The 15,556-nt window shown below is 39.7% G+C and overlaps 1 protein-coding gene across 1 annotated transcript in view; it reads left to right on the top strand.

The window, feature by feature from the left end:
* Positions 1 to 15,556, top strand: part of JAG2 (jagged canonical Notch ligand 2) — a 70,587-nt gene that overhangs the window by 17,506 nt on the left and 37,525 nt on the right. The window contains exon 3 of the mRNA XM_027716694.2: positions 9,022 to 9,076. Within this exon, the coding sequence (XP_027572495.1) occupies positions 9,022 to 9,076 (55 nt within the window). The remainder of the gene's footprint in view (positions 1 to 9,021; positions 9,077 to 15,556) is intronic.

Genomic DNA, 15,556 nt, shown 5'->3' with positions numbered 1-15,556 from the left:
TAACTGTGATTGGTCTCTCTGAAGTATTTCTGCCACACTGTCCTTGGACCCACAAAACTCTTAAAACCACTTTGCACTTAGGCAACCTATGTATTGTTTTGCAAATTTCTGCCTAAAGTGCCATCTTTTCTTCATTTCTTCTGACCATGGATCCTATTAGCTTACTTTCATGCCTTTTGTGTCAAGAACATGAAAACAGATGATCTACTCCTAACCATCCCCAGGGTCTCTTTCTGAAGCGTTGTAGGCTTCTGTTGCATATTCCCCTTGTGTCTCTTCTAGGCTGTGGAGGTTTGACCAACTCTTGCATTTCTCTCGTGGAAATAATTTGACTCTTTGTTCCTTCTTGCGTTTCTCTGGACCTTTGATTTCTGACATCCTCCTCTTGGGGATTGCTGTTCATCCCATCTCATGGGAGAGGGAGAACAGGGGAACCACGCTGCTTCCCTCCACCTTCACTTACAGAATCGCAGTGTCATAGCACTGGATATCTTTTTTCCTTGTTGTTTGCCCTGTTCTCTAGCCTCCCTTTCTCTCCAGGATGCTCTTTCCAACAGACATCTGAATATTAAATTGTCAAGACATGGGTGAAGAGTGGGAGGCAGATCTCTTAATGTAATCTGATCAAAGAACTTGTGTTGAGTTTGTGAAGGGAACTCGCTTAGCTAGGAGCAAGATGGCTTTGGTGGGTTGAAGGAGTAACTGGTTGTGGAACCGGCAAGTTGCAAGATGTATTTTGGGAAACCTTATCAATACAGATTTGCACAGAAGAACAAGGTCACAGGTGTCATTAACTCAGGGTTATGTGAGGCTCTCTGAAAATTAGTTTACATTCAACAAGGCTGGAAGTTAAAATAATGAGATATGCAACACTATACTCCCATTATGACAGTTGGTACAGAGAATTCTGAAAGGTACTGTGGAAAGAGAAATGATAAGATTAAGTAGTTTGAAGACTGCCTAGAATGTCACTATTCTAGTAACTAGAATAAAATTGTAGTTACTGGTCATTCATCTAAGATGAAATTGCTTACTTTTTTCATGAATATTAAGCTTGCTTATCCAGTTGGGGAAAAGATTTTTCTATGTCCCCTTTGATGTATTGATTAGTTTTATAAACCAGTACTTTTGCTGAGACTTGTCTCAGAGGAGATGCCTAGAGATGACATAGGCAGGAGGCATTTGCAGTAAAATAGAAGTGTTTCAAGAAAACTGACAAATTTGATAACATGAACTGGTATTAAACATTGATATTCTTGTTTCTTGCTGAAAAATCTTGACAAAGGCAAGTGATTGTGGGAGTCCTTGTACCCGAATAGCAGACTTTTCACTGATGCTTTTTTTTGTATAGTTCTGAAAGTATAAGGAAAACAAATGACTTGGAAGTCAATCCTTCAGTGTTTGTTCAAATTTAAGTGGCCACAGTTGGCAGCTTGGACTTCATAGTTGGAACTTAATCTCCCTGAGTACAGAGATGTGTACATGCTGGAATCAGGGGAGGGGGGATGGAGTAGGGTGGGGATGAATAGCAGACAGCTATAAAAAGCAGAGGCAAGTATTACTTCTGTTCCACTGGACTAGCATTACTGCTATGTGTGTAATGGTGAAAGGCACTGCTTTAAAATAGGGATGGGCTCTTCTAGAACCTTTAGTGTCCCGTGAGCTGAGAGTAGATAGCCGATGAACTTTTCTTCAGATGAAATCCTCACATGACTACTGCCTGGTCAGATATCCTTCAGGTTTTCTAAATAAGAAACTAATGACTTGTTTCTGACCTTGTGAAAACTATTGGTGAGGTGCATGCTTCGTTTTTTCTCAGGGGTGCTGCTGCCCTGGCTGCAGCAGCTGTCTGACAGGGAGGGCTGTCAAAGGTCGGGGTATCACTGAGGTATCGGGAGCAAGTACATCTCTAAGACTTGTCATTTGTCACAAGGTTGACTTGGCTGAGATTTGCTTTGAGTTTCTGTCTAGTTACAAGAAGCTTGTGGAGTCCTTCCAACAGTTTAGCTTCTCATATGTAGTTGGATCTCCAGAGGGCTTTCTCTTTGCTTTTATGTGGCCTGAGGTGACTGTATTAATGTTCTGCCTTGAGGATCTCTAGTCAGTCATGGCATTTTGGCCTTTTGTGAAAATGGGTCACTGTTTTACAGGTATTAGCTAAAGCTTATATGTGACTTCAGATGATTTTGAGAACTCCTCAGCTAAAATGCTTCCTGTCTTGTGATATATCAAAACCCTTTCATGTTGAGAAACTCCTGCTGCATTCTACCACTGCAGCAGGATCAGAGTGTCTTCAGCCTTCACTTGAAGATCTTCCTACAGGTATATCATCTGGTGAGGTGTGCCATGATCCTAGTAGTTTGATCACCCTGGAGAGAAGCACACTATGCTCCTGTTTCACAAAACACTAGGTACTGCCAAATAGGTGTTGTAATACCCCTTTGAGTCCCTCCTTGAAGTTGTTTTATCTTTCAGATACATGCAGCTGGTTGTTGGTAGGATTCTTCCACCTAGTTGCTGGGTAATTTTACTGGAATGAGTCTCTACCTGGGTGTTAAATTTGGTATATTAACTCCAAGACTGACTCCCGTTCACCTGTTGTTTTTATTTGTGCTCTTTTTGCAATGAAATGACTCTTAGTAGTCTAGACATCTAGATTTCCTTCTGCCACCCCCATACGCGTACACACACACACCCCTCCAGTTTAGATTTTGCTTAGTTTGGGGGAGGAGTGGAATGAGTGTTCAGACTCATGTAGGTGGAGATATCAGCCTGTTGACTGTTAATCATGGCAAAAAATAGCCCCTCTCCCCACTCCCTGGTTTTACAGACTTCCTAAAGATTGTCAGGTGGGGCTAATTCATAAAGAGTTCCCCTCAAACAGCATTAGGGCTCCAGAGTTTGTAAACATGGTTCTGCTTTTGTGACTGGGCCAAGAGGAGTATAACTGCAGTAATTGCTCTCAAATAGAAAGCTTCAACTTGTTCAACTGCTTTCTGCTATCTGCTGCTGATGTTTGCAGTACTCTAACCCGGCCTTCCACTCCTAACAAAATGGGGCTGTTTGGCCCTGATTTCCAAAGGGAAGCACTATGCTTGCTGCTTAAATGAAAAATGAGGGTTTAGAGGATAGGTATCTTTATGATTTTGTGTGGTGAATGGCCTCTGAGACCAGCAGACAAGTTCTTGCATGCGAGTGGCTGAAATATCGTTCAAGTTTCAAAAAAAAACACAACCCAACTCCCAACCCCCCACCCCCAATGGGGATCATTTACTCCTTCAGCAAAGGGCTCCGTTGTGACTCTATAATGTTTCTTTCTAAAAGATAAACCTGCAGACCTGTTTCATTTGTCTGCCCTTAAACCTGTATTGAAGATGAGTCCTGGATCTTCTCAGAATCTTTCTTTATTTCTTCCTTATTCCCTTTACACCTCTGGGTTATTCATGAGGAAGTTGTAAGAACTCGCTGCAGGGTTCCTGGGGAAGGAAATGGAATATGCTTGCCTTGAAGTCAGCTTTTTCCATGGCAAGCAGGCTGCTTGAGGGAGGGGGAAAGGTGCTGAAACAAAAAGGGGGGGCAAGCCCCCAGACCTGTGTTTGCCTCACTTGTCTCAGAGTTCCTTAGGAAAGCAAGCAGGAGAGTTGACTGTGCTGATCAAGACTTAATGGACTTGCAAGACATATTGGTGATGGTTTATTCCAGAAATTACAAAAATTAGACTAGCAGTAAGAAGAGTACTATGCTGTTGTTGTTCAGCCTGTTTTGACAGTTGAAATGTTTGACTACAAATACTGCCTATGCTTGATTGAGGTTTGAAAAGTGGTATTTACTGGTGATGAGACCCTACATTTACTGTGTGGCTGTGGAACAGGAAGATAAGGTGGGCTCAGGGTTTGTTTAGGAACCAAACTTTTTTTTTTTTTACTTCATAGCTCATTCTTATGAGGTTTTTCCTCGTAGAAACTCCAGTCAGTCCTTTTAATGTGAAATTGATAATTTTGTCTGTTAAAAGTTTTAATATGCAATAACATGTAATTGATGCAGAAAACTTCAAGTATTGATTTCAACTCAACCTTCACCTGTTGCGTTTTTCAGACTATGAGTTGGAGAATATATGAGTTCTATGACTGACTTTGAGTGTTCTATGACTATATATGAGTTCTATGCCTGACAAAGTGCTGTCAGCAGATTGATCTTTCTTGGGATGAAAAATCTGACATGTCTGGTTTGCCAGAAAACCCATACCTTTTGAATGTTGATTTGCAGGTATCAAGGTAATAGTAACAGTTCATGAAAGTGAACAAAACCAATCTTACAGGTCTTGTTTCCCCTCTCCTCATAAAGGAGGTCTCTGGGATAGTATGGGGAGTGTTTTGTTTAGTGCAAACAGTGGAATAATGCTTTGAAGTTGCTTATGTCAACACGAATCCTGAGAAAAAAACACAACTAAAACAGCATCACCATGATAAACAGACTTAATTTGTATCTTTCCAAGCTGCTTGGCATATCTGTTCAGTTAACTCCTACGAAGTAGTTCTTGCATAAGCTGTGCTCTTCTGCAGAAGTGTACTGATGCTCTCCTGATTTGTAGCCTTTAACATCTTCCAGTTTCTCATTTGATGAGCACAAATGCTCTTGTGTGTTTTATTTCTTTCCAGAAAATAAACCCAGACACTAAAGTCAGCAGAATGAAGTGTATTTTCAGTATATTAGCCCCTATCCCCTCAACCTCCAATCTGTGCCATGGTCACTTTAAAAATATTTTCTCAGTGTTTTGCTAGTACTAGTTGAAATGAACAACAGGTACTACTTTACAAAGCTTTTCTTATATGTAAGAACAGACTGAAGTGTGCATGTCCTGCTGTTATGGTTGTATCAGCCTACAGCAGGACTTCTGTGCAAGTTAAAGAAGAAGCAGGTGAGGTGGTGTGTGTGTATTATGCATAAGACTCATGATTTTGGGGCATTTTTAGGATACTTTTGTAGAGATTTCTGGTAGATTTATGCTTGAACTTGAACACACATTCATATCAACAGTCTATGGAGAACATTCTGTCTTCAATAACTTTTATACTGGCCTGTTCATATCAAAGGTACATCAAAGAGCCAAGACACTGCTGGATGATGTGAGGGGGCTAAGGATTTGCAGTATGAGTAGACCTTAGATTCTGGACAAGAGCTAAATTAGTGCAAATTTTGAAGCTGTTTGCTGCAAGCACCATTTGAGAAAAATGTCTGGTGTCAATGTCTGTGCAATAGAAGGGTTACTTGCAGCTGGTGTTAGTAGATGGTGTACTGGGTAGTCTGTCTTAGACTTTCTGTTGAAGAGTACAGGTGTGACTAATGCATAAAATGAGTATGGCCATTATGTGAGCTAAAGATATCCTTCAAAGTTTATATCCATTAGTATTATTCAGCTTTATAGCTCCTACTCTGGTTATTGGGCAGGGTTACAGTGTGGGTGGGTGTATGAATATTAAAAAATTCCACTAGTAAATCATTTTGATAGTCAAACATGTTTCTGATAATTGAGCCATAACTGGGAAGCTCTCAGTGCAGCATACTATAGACATACTTGGTAACACAGATGTTTTTTTTTTTTTGTAAGTTTTCAGCTGTTGTTTTAAATTAAAGTGCAAAATTCAAATGAGCTTAAGCAGATCTAGTGCAAGACTTCCTACATGTGATAGTGGGCAAGACTGGTTTTTTTTGAACCAGTATGTTAAGGACCAGCTTTCTCTCTTTTGAGGTGTAGTAATTGTAATATGACAATCCATTGCACTACCACAGAGAGGAATTCCTCTTTCAAGTTACTGACTAGCTGAAAGTGAGGAAGGGAAGACAAATTGGGCTGGTAGCCTTAGCTGTCTTCTCTAGTGGTAAAATAGCCATAAAAATCAGTTTTATGGTTGCATTCTTGCTGTGTCTAAGGGTTTTGAAGGTGTAATTCAGTAGAAAGCAGGAAGCGGCACAACTGAGAGCTGTCCCAGCTGAAACTGATCTTCCAGTAAATATGTATTTGTCTATCAATACTGTTTAATGCCATCTGATTAACATCTCTAATCTCCTGCGAGTGTGACTACAAGCCTTCCTAAAATGTTACACTCCATATGCTTGCTTACATATGAACAGCCAAGGGATAACCTATTAACCCATAAGTAAACACAGGGAAACTGAGGCTATGGGATGCCAGTAAGTGAAAGAATTTAATAGTCTGGGTCTTGTCTTTGTTTTGTAGGGGTTTTAAGCTTTTTATAGATGGGCTTATGGTGCTTGATGGTCATTAGTGGGACAATGGTAAAAGCAAATGCTGGAGACCAGGCTTGTGGAACCTGGGGCTTGCAAAGCCATGAGGAGGCAGCACGAGCTGTGTGGGCAGCAAAGGTCAGGGTTTGGGACAGAATTTCAGTTCTTCCACATTTTGAAAAAGTTGTTGAGAACCAGAGTCATAGTTGCTCTTAAGGTACTATTGAGTCTCTATATGACAGTAGAGGAATATTTTCAACTCCAGAGACTATGACAACTTAGATTGTGAGATTTGCTGCCAGAGCTATTGGATTCCTTGTTTTAAGCATCTTAAAATTGGCAGAAGGCCTCTTTATCCCCATGCACACTATCCAGCATGAGCATGCTGGAGCAGTGTATTGTGTGGAGTTCTCTTAACCCACAAAAATTCCTTAGCATCCTGAGCAAAGATACAAATCTGCTTTCAAATGGTATGATGGGAAAGCATAGTTGACTGATCTGTTTCCTAAGGCAGCAAGTCCAGCTTGAATTTTTTTTCTGTCTTGGCTTGTGTGGGAAGTCAGATGCAGAAGTCTATTTGCAGTAGGAAAGACCAGCACTTACATAAGATAAGCAAGTGGACATCTGGAAGCACTTGGGCTCTAGTTTATACTTCTAATACAGATCAGTGGAACACAGGAAAACTGGGGATATGTTAGAAGACAAGTAGTTAAAAGTAGAAGAGGTGGATAACATCTTTGGATCTTGCACTGATTTGCAGAATTCTGCCTGGATTAGTTCATAATTTTTCAAAATAAGGATAACTCACCATTGCCAGAAGAAGATAATGTTAGGGCAGTGCTACATAGTACTTATTTTTTCAACTATTCAATGTATGGTTTTTTTTTTTTTCAGGTTGCAGTTAGAAAGAAGGGTGGCAGGCAGTGTTTTCAGAGTACAGTAGAATCCCCTAAATACTGAGATATATTGGTGGTTGGGGGCATGGGAGAGCAGGGAGTTGTAGGGTGAATCTACTAAAATGCTTCACTAACACTTGTCTTCAAAAAAACTGGGTGGAGTTGTGAGTTGTGCTATGATATCATACCTCAGAAGTAGAGACCTTTACTTTCTCAGCTGATCTCGATCAGTTGTCCTTATTCAAAGGCAGTCCAAACTCCAGTATGCCTCTGTCCAGTGTAGCCAGTCCTGAGCTCCCTTTCCCCCTCCTTCCTTGTGTAATCTAAATATTTACTTTTTCTGTTTCAATGATGTAAAATCATCTTCCCCAGTATATGTCTGAAGCTGAAAGTACAGAAGAAAGAGGTTTTTCAAAGACTGAGCTGTTGTTTGTGTGTTAATGTAAGTAAGCAGTGGAAAAATATGCACTCAGTTAAGTGTGCTTCTGAGTAGACTCTGCTGTAGTAGTGAAAGACCTCCAGGCAAAGAGCCTTTCTGCTTAGGGTGCTGCACTGATCTCTGTTCTTGTTGCTGCTGTTCTAAAATGGGGAGATTTCAGTGTTATGATCACTTGGTGGGAAGTTGAGGGGCATAAAAAGCACTTATGAGCATCTCAAAGTGAAAACATACATCTCTTGATATAACAGTGCAGTAGTTTTAGCCATGCTATGAAAGATGGCTGAATTCTTACATAATCCTCTTCCTAAGAGTGCTGGAAATTTCTTGGCTGAATGTCCCCATATCCATGTGAATTCATAGATCATTAGTCTGTGAATTCTGCACACATTGGGGCTTGGCTCTGCTGTACTTAATGAGCCCCAGGTTTTGGTGTGGCTTACCTCTGAGCACAAAGATGTGTACAGCGGGGTTTTAGGACAGTGATGCAATAACTCCTTCTGTTCTTGGTGGGTTTTTTTTTCCTTGGTTTTGAATGTATGTGAGGATCTCAGTGTTACTTGGAACCATTGGAGACTGTCAAAGCTGAAGGGTTTGACAGCTATTCTTGTTGAATGCAAAACAGGTAAACATTACCTATGTGCATAAGGTAACTTTTTTCTAAATAAGCTTAGTATTTGAATATCAACATGTGTCCTACGTATTTGATCATAAACATGAGAAAGATGCCTGAAGCCTTGCTTTAGTGTGAAGTAAAGCCTTCATGTTTTTTCCAAATAATTTTAGAACTGTCTGAAATCATGGTTTTTCTCTTTCCTCTGGGGAAAATACAGCGCCAGGTGTGCTTGCTGTAATAATTACATTTCTGCTGTGTCTCTTGCAGGTGTGTTTTTCACACTGTCCCTTCCATGAGAAAGAAGTCTAAATTTTTGATAGATGCAGGGTGAATTCTGTGTTTCTTCTTTAGATATGTTTTTCTGTAAAACAGATCTGGTATAGACTTACCTCATTTTATTCCTTTTTTGGGGGAGCGGTTCAGTTGTTTGTCTTAAATATCCTAGCTGTTTCCCAAGGTTGAGAACTTCATTTCATTTAAACCTTTTAGGGCTGTGTCTAAAAAGGATTTCTGTGGCTAGGCAGAGCTGAGAATTAGATGTAGTGGGAGGAGAATAATAATAATAATTCAGTCCTCTATGTGTGGGGGGGATGTTTTTGTTTTGCTGTTAGCGTGGTTTGCCCCACAATTTTTAATGCTGTTATATTTCATGCTTTTGAAAAGATGCCTTCAAGGGCTTTCACATGACAACAGAGAAGTGAAATTTTTAACTGCTTTCATTTGACTTTCTTGTAGCAAGAATATCTGCTTATTTCAAATCACAGGTTGTCGGGTGTGTAACCAGTAGCTTTTTATTACTGTCTAATTGGTGTCTTGTTTCTTTTCAGAGATCGTTCACATTAATATTAGAAGCATGGGATTGGGATAACGATACAAAAGCTGGTGAGTATTTGTGTAAAACTTGGAGTTTTTACTAACTTCTGTGCTGTTTGTATGCAAATTGGGTAGGAGGGAAATGGTATACTGCTGCAACTAGCCATCCCTCCCAATCAACCTGAATGCAAACCTGCTGTCTAAGTAAAGGGCTTGTACATGCCCAAACAGTGACTATTGGGTTAGGAACCATGAAAAATTATTACTGTACAGGAAAAATAATGGACAATAGTAACTGAAGGTTGTAACACAGCTCCTGATAACTAGCTTTAAAAAATGTTAGAAAACCATTGTAGCTTTTTTTGTTTTTATTATTTAAAGGAAGGACAATAATCTGTGCTGTAGAGTTGCACTTTAAATTCTCCTCAGTTTGCCTTTAACCATGCTGTGCAGTACTTCTCATGATCAAGTAAACAACTAAGCATTCTTGCTTCCCATAAAGAAACCAGGCTTTGTTTTTGTGTTCTAAATCATGGTATGATTGCTTCTCTGTTTCTCCTCAAGTCCAAGTACCTTGTATTTTCAGTCTGTAAATGTTAATGTTCAGTATCAGCAGAGCTATTAATCTGAAAGAAGAGCAAGATTATGGTATAAGAACTTGAAAATCATAAAGGGTGCTGATTGCTATATTGTTGCTAAAGTGGGACTCCAGCTTGAACCTACTCTTCAATAATGGTTTACAAATCTGTCTTAAAATAATCAATGCTTCTGGCTACAAGTGCTAAGTGAACCTCAGACTTGCATTGTGGTTATTGGTGGACTGTTTCATTTTCTTTGGGATCAATGTAGAGGAAGACATTAAGATAGCAAAGGGATTATGTCCCAAATCATCATCAGTTTCTAATTATCAATTGCATCCTCCCCTGCTTCACTGACCATTCTTATCAAAATGCATCAAGCATAACAACTTGGCAGAGCTGAATTAATATTAATGCCATGTCAGAGTTTCAAGGTCCTTTTTCTTGAAGATGGGGATCAGTCTCACTTGAATTTTCCTAACTGAGAGATTTTTTTAGCATACTGTATCTCCAATGGTAGACAAAGTAATGATGAGTTTGTACTTTGTTCCTGAACCCTTCTTCTGTTAGAATTAAACTTTTGTTGTGTTTAACAACATCTTCAAACTTTATTAGCCATGTTTTCTTTAAATTTCTGATATTTATGCTGCTGCAACTCTTCAGCTGAGTTTGTCCACATCCTTCTTGACTGACACTTCCCAAAGCTGGATGTGGTATTCAAAATGAGATCTTGTGTGCTGAGCAGAGTAAACTTGAATCATGAATAAGTTTAGATATCCTACAAAGCAACAGATTGGAGGAATCCTATTGAATGCTTTGCTCAAAAAGTACTACATTAAGCTAATTCCTTTAAATACTTTCCATCTTGGGAATAATTTACGTAGGGACAACTAATACAGCAAATATTGGAGTGAAATTCCCTAGTTCTAGGTGGCAGGTCAACTTATGAGATGGTGTTGTAGGAGTGGGTGAACATGAAGAGCCTACCCTGTAAGTCATCTATATGCATTTAAGTGTTGTATTTTGTTTATTAGAAAGCTTCTTGATAAGTAATGGTCTCATAACTTTGCATATTTCTTAGGACTTGCAGAATCCTCTTACAAGCCTGTAGCTTTAAACCCCCAGTATTTCTTTTAAATACATTTGATAAGAGGACGATCGCTTCAGGCCTGTGTTAAGTCTTTGTTGTGCTTTTTAGTTTAACATGCTCTAACAAATCTCTTTACTTGCATTCGTGTCACACTTTTTTTTGTGAACTTGAGGTCAAGAGGATATAGAGTGCCTTCTGGAGGCTCAGTGTGCCATCTCCTTAATTTAAGTTTCCATGAACTGCAGGAGTCTATATAAGTGTCAGATTATGGTTTAACTCTCATGAGAAACTACTAATGGAAAGTGAACTTCCCTTTAATTTAGGCTGCTGAAGAGGTACTGCTAAGTCGTACTGCATCTGAAACTAGAAGGCTTGTCATGTCAGTTTGGGAAGACTTTCTTGGCCTGTAGTTTTGCAGAATGCTATCAAAGTGCTTGTTTTGGGTAAATGTTTCTGTAATCTGTTTACCAATTTCATGACAGATCTGTTGCTTTGCCATGCTGCAATTTACACTTGCATGTAAGATTCCTATGAAGAATTCCTTGTTGCTTGAAGGGGTTTTTTTTTGGGAGGGGGAGGGAGTTTGATCTTTGCAGTGAGTCCTCCAGTAGGTTTTGCCTTGTGAATCTGTCAACATGCAAAGGTGCTTCACTTGTATTTTTACAAGTGCTGAACTGCCACACAGGGGCAGATCAGTAAAAAATCACGTGTAAGGGAATAGGAAAAGGAATATGGCAACTTCTCCAGAAAAAAGACAAACTGTATCTGCATCCTGGAGGGGTGAAGTCGAGTATCTGTGGAAAGCTTAGCTCCCTATCAATCCTGAACACGGAGCTGGTCTGTGGATCAGGTTACATGTATCTTCTGTTGCTACTGTAAGAAAGATTAATCAAAGTAATTGCCAGTCTGTTTATAAGCTGATTAATTAGTTCCAGAGTCAGGTTTTGCTTTCCTTTAATGAGGATGAGTAAGGCTGAAAGTTAAATGTAGATTCTGTGTTTCAGCTTGGACTCTCAAGTGGGTAACAAACAAAACAAAACAGCCCCAAAACCCCATCCAAACCAAAACAACTCCCCTACAAAATAAAAATGAAACAACAACAAAAACAAACAACAAAACCCAAACCAAACAACAAGCAAACAAAAGAAACCCTAAAACCTAGAAAGTGGGGTTTCTAGTGAACAACTTGAAGGTTCTAGAACACTTGTCATTCTTCCCTCCCTCTGTGCCCTTGTATCCTGTGTTCTTCCTTGCACTCATCGAAAGCAAGGCAAGGGGGCTCAGAGCAGATCTGTGAAGTACCACCTCAAGAACAAGTCTGCCAGGGCAAATGTTTCCCCTGTACTTACCTCAAACTATGAACTCTTAAGAGTGTCTTTCAGACCCGGATTCCTGACCTATTCCTGTGTTTTCCTCTTCCTCTGTGCCCCAGGGTTGGCCCAGAGGTAAGCTTGTGGCAGTGTAGTTGTTACCACTTGTTTGCTTTGGAAGAGGGGGAGAGGAAACTGGCTTAGATACTAAGTCACTGTAAAGGGCCTGCTCGCTGTCATCTGTCACAGCAACCCCTGCTGCTTTCCAGGTAAGTCATTTGACTTGGCAAACTTGAAGCTGTGTAGCAGAGATCTGACCCAGCCCTGCCATTACAAAGCAAGCTGGCATCCTCACGTGTGAAGTAACTTTCCATTTGACTACAAGTCCGCTGCAGGGATGCAGTGATTGCCTTCCTCTTTCCCATGAAATCTGTAGGAGACTAATCTGTCCCTTATGACATTTTGAAATGCATGCTTGAAAACAGCTGAAGAGAATGTGCTTCCTGAAAAGGGCACCTCCTGTTCCTTTGGAAGTGAATGTCACATGGTACCATGTGTGTGTTCCCTTGCAAACAGGCACCAGCATCACCTTTTGCATGGCCCTGTGAGTGGCTGGTTGGGAATGTCTGACCTCTGCTAAAAGTTAGGGTGTTGATGAGCAGTGTTCTTATTTGTGTATTGTGGCTCCCAATTGCACAGTTAAATACTCTCCATATAAGACTTTCTCTTCCAAAAATCAGATGCTCTGGAAACATTAATTAAAGAACTACCTTTTGTCCATCGTCTCCTTTTGTGCAAACATCTGTACTACTATCTGCTTTTCTAGACAGGCTTGGAAAAAAGCTTCTTATTAATCAAGGAAAAGAAGCCTAATTGCTTGTTGGGGGGTGTGAAAGTTTGAGTAATGAATGCTACTTTTTTGACCAATAACCAGACAAATTCAGTCATACAACCCATTGCCTTTACTGAGAGCTAAAAGAAATGAGTCTGAGTCCCTAAGGTAAACTTCCATGGCAGAGGCAGATGCAGGGAGCAAACTTGTCTCATCAAAACAGTTAGGTGAGAGAAACTGGAATAGCTTCAGAAGCACTTTGATATTGTGGGGGAGGAAGGAGGAACCCTGACAAACACGTTCCTCCCTGTGATTACAGATCTCTTTGGAAGATGCACCTTCTAGTTGGGATCAGTTTTAAATTAGAAGTAAAGCAGAATTCTAATACTCTGGTACTTGAGAATTAAGTGTTAGAAACTAAATGGCTTGGATCTGATTTTCTGATGCCTTCTGTGGTTCAGGGTAAATTATTTGGCTTGCTTATTTAGGCTGTTAAACCCTACTTGTGCTGATATAAACTTGAGGAAAAACTCTTAAGACTCTGAGTACATTCTTTTTCAGAGGAGCTCGTGAAGATAAAGTTTGAGTGTTCAAAAAAAAAAGCACCCTTGGGTTATTTCCCCTGTTCTCGACCCCCGGTATCAAGAGGTCTGTTCTGCATAGGTATATTTGCAGTAGCTGTAATGCTTGTTCCAGTTGTTTAACTGGGTCTGATGAATCTCCATTAGCCTGAAGATGCCTGATAAGGTTTTTATTATATAAACCACTGCTTTAGTCTCAGGACTTGTTCTTCAGTCCATCTGATGCACTTTGAGGAAACACTTTTATAGCAGTGGCTGGTGCAGCTGTTTTTAAGGAGCCACTGTTGCTTTTAGCTGAAAAATAGCTCTGTAGTGCGTATTTGCTATTTGTTCAAATTTCCTTGACCATCCAGTGCATGTTTTCCTTTATAGTTTTTCAGATCAGTAGTCATTGGAGAAGAATAAGATTATACAAAATGATGTTGAAATCTGCCTGGGGAAGTGGTGGAGCCACCACCCCTGGAGGGATTTAAAGATGTGTAGATGTGACTCTTGTAGACATGGTTTAGTGGTGGCCTTGGCAGTGCTGGCTTAATGGTTGGACTCAATGACCTTAAAGGTCTTTTCCAACCTAAACAGTTCTATGATTCTATCTAATCGTGAATCTTCTAGTGGTGACTGGTACCATAAATATTCTGTTAAGTCAAAAATAAAATGCAGGCAGCCTTTTCAGTCTTGCATGTTTCTTGTCCACTCTGATACCTCTGTCATCCATGTACTGCTGGATGTCAGAGGAGTTAGTGTATAGGAATGAGAGAGTTAAAGAACAGGGGTAGACATCAGTGTCTCAGCTAGCCAAGAAATGTTTTATGCAGACTAGTCCAGGCAAGCAAGACTTGTAGCCTATACATGGCAATACCACTTTTAATATTAAACTAGAGAAATACTATAATTTCTTAGTAATTGAAGTACTTTCAATGCTTAATTAAAAAGGTTGGGTTTTTTTTTTAAGTTGAGTACTGTTTAATGTTAAGAGGAAACATTTTTATAGAAACAAGCTTGAAAAAAGATATCAAGAGAACAAAATGCTTTGCAGACCTGGCTACTTCTGTAGCTTTCCTTTTTCTTTAATGTTGGAGTGACTGAAAATTGTCACTTGAGTCCTTTTACATGCTGAGGGGAAAATGCTGCTTTGGTAAGAGAAGACAGGATACTTCTATGCTGTCAATAACTTTCTAGTTGAGAAAAAGTCACTCCTTTGTTTTTGTTTTCTAAGCAGATTAGGTTAATGAGTTCTAGAAAGTAAGTAGGTAAAATACATTTGCTGAAAGTAGTAGGGTAATATTGCTTGCTACCAGCTTGGTATGTTTTATATTATTAATTATTTGAACTTTAGGCTTTCTCTTACTGCCATTTCAGCCTTTTGCCGTGTGCAAGTTTTTGGTTCTTCATTTCTCTTAACAGGCATTTTAAATAAACTTTATTTAAACAAAATGGATGCTGAAGCTCTTAGCTGGCGTTATTATAGTGATTTCATAGATGGGTGTGAAATTAATGTGTACCAGTGAAGCTTCTGTACCTTCTTCTTGTCCTTAACTAGTGTTTGGTGTTGCAGTTGCAGCTTGCAGTAGAATGGTACCAGGTTTGAATAGTGAAACCATTAGAAAACTCCTGTCACTGGAATTACTCACTGTCTGCCCTTATCCCTTACTGTGCTTTGCTTATTCTCTGTTTGCTGGAGACATTGTATAATTTCACTGTACTGACTATAATTGTGTCTCTTCTCCTGGTATTGAAGCTTCTATACCAAGAATTACATGAATAAAAGTACAAAATGGATATTCATAAAAGTGAAAATACTTTGTGTTGGCAGTTTCCACAACTTTATATCCTAGAATCCTCTTGTCCCCTGTGATAGATAATACTTTGTGCACATTTGGTCTCATTTAATGGAACCTGGCAGTAGGAGTGCTGCTGCTTTCCACGGGGACAAGGCAGGATGCTTACAAACTGTATTGCAACAGAGATCAGTTATCAGTAGTTTCATGAGGGATAAGGATAAGCTGGATACAGAGTTGAGAATGGCCCTTGACAATCCTGGGTTCACTTCTTTATATCTTCTCAAAATGTGAAATATTAGCTGCACGGTGTTCTCTGAAATGCTTCTTAAAGATGTTTTGCTTTTATTGTAGAGAGAATGATAAAATGCACCAAGCCA

This window comes from Pipra filicauda, unplaced genomic scaffold, assembly GCF_003945595.2.
Source record: "Pipra filicauda isolate LSUMZ 115617 unplaced genomic scaffold, ASM394559v2 scaffold151_size3305965_pilon, whole genome shotgun sequence".
Lineage (NCBI taxonomy): Eukaryota > Metazoa > Chordata > Aves > Passeriformes > Pipridae > Pipra > Pipra filicauda.
Note: the sequence above shows the minus strand (reverse complement) of the source record. Positions and strands in the feature narration are given on the sequence as shown.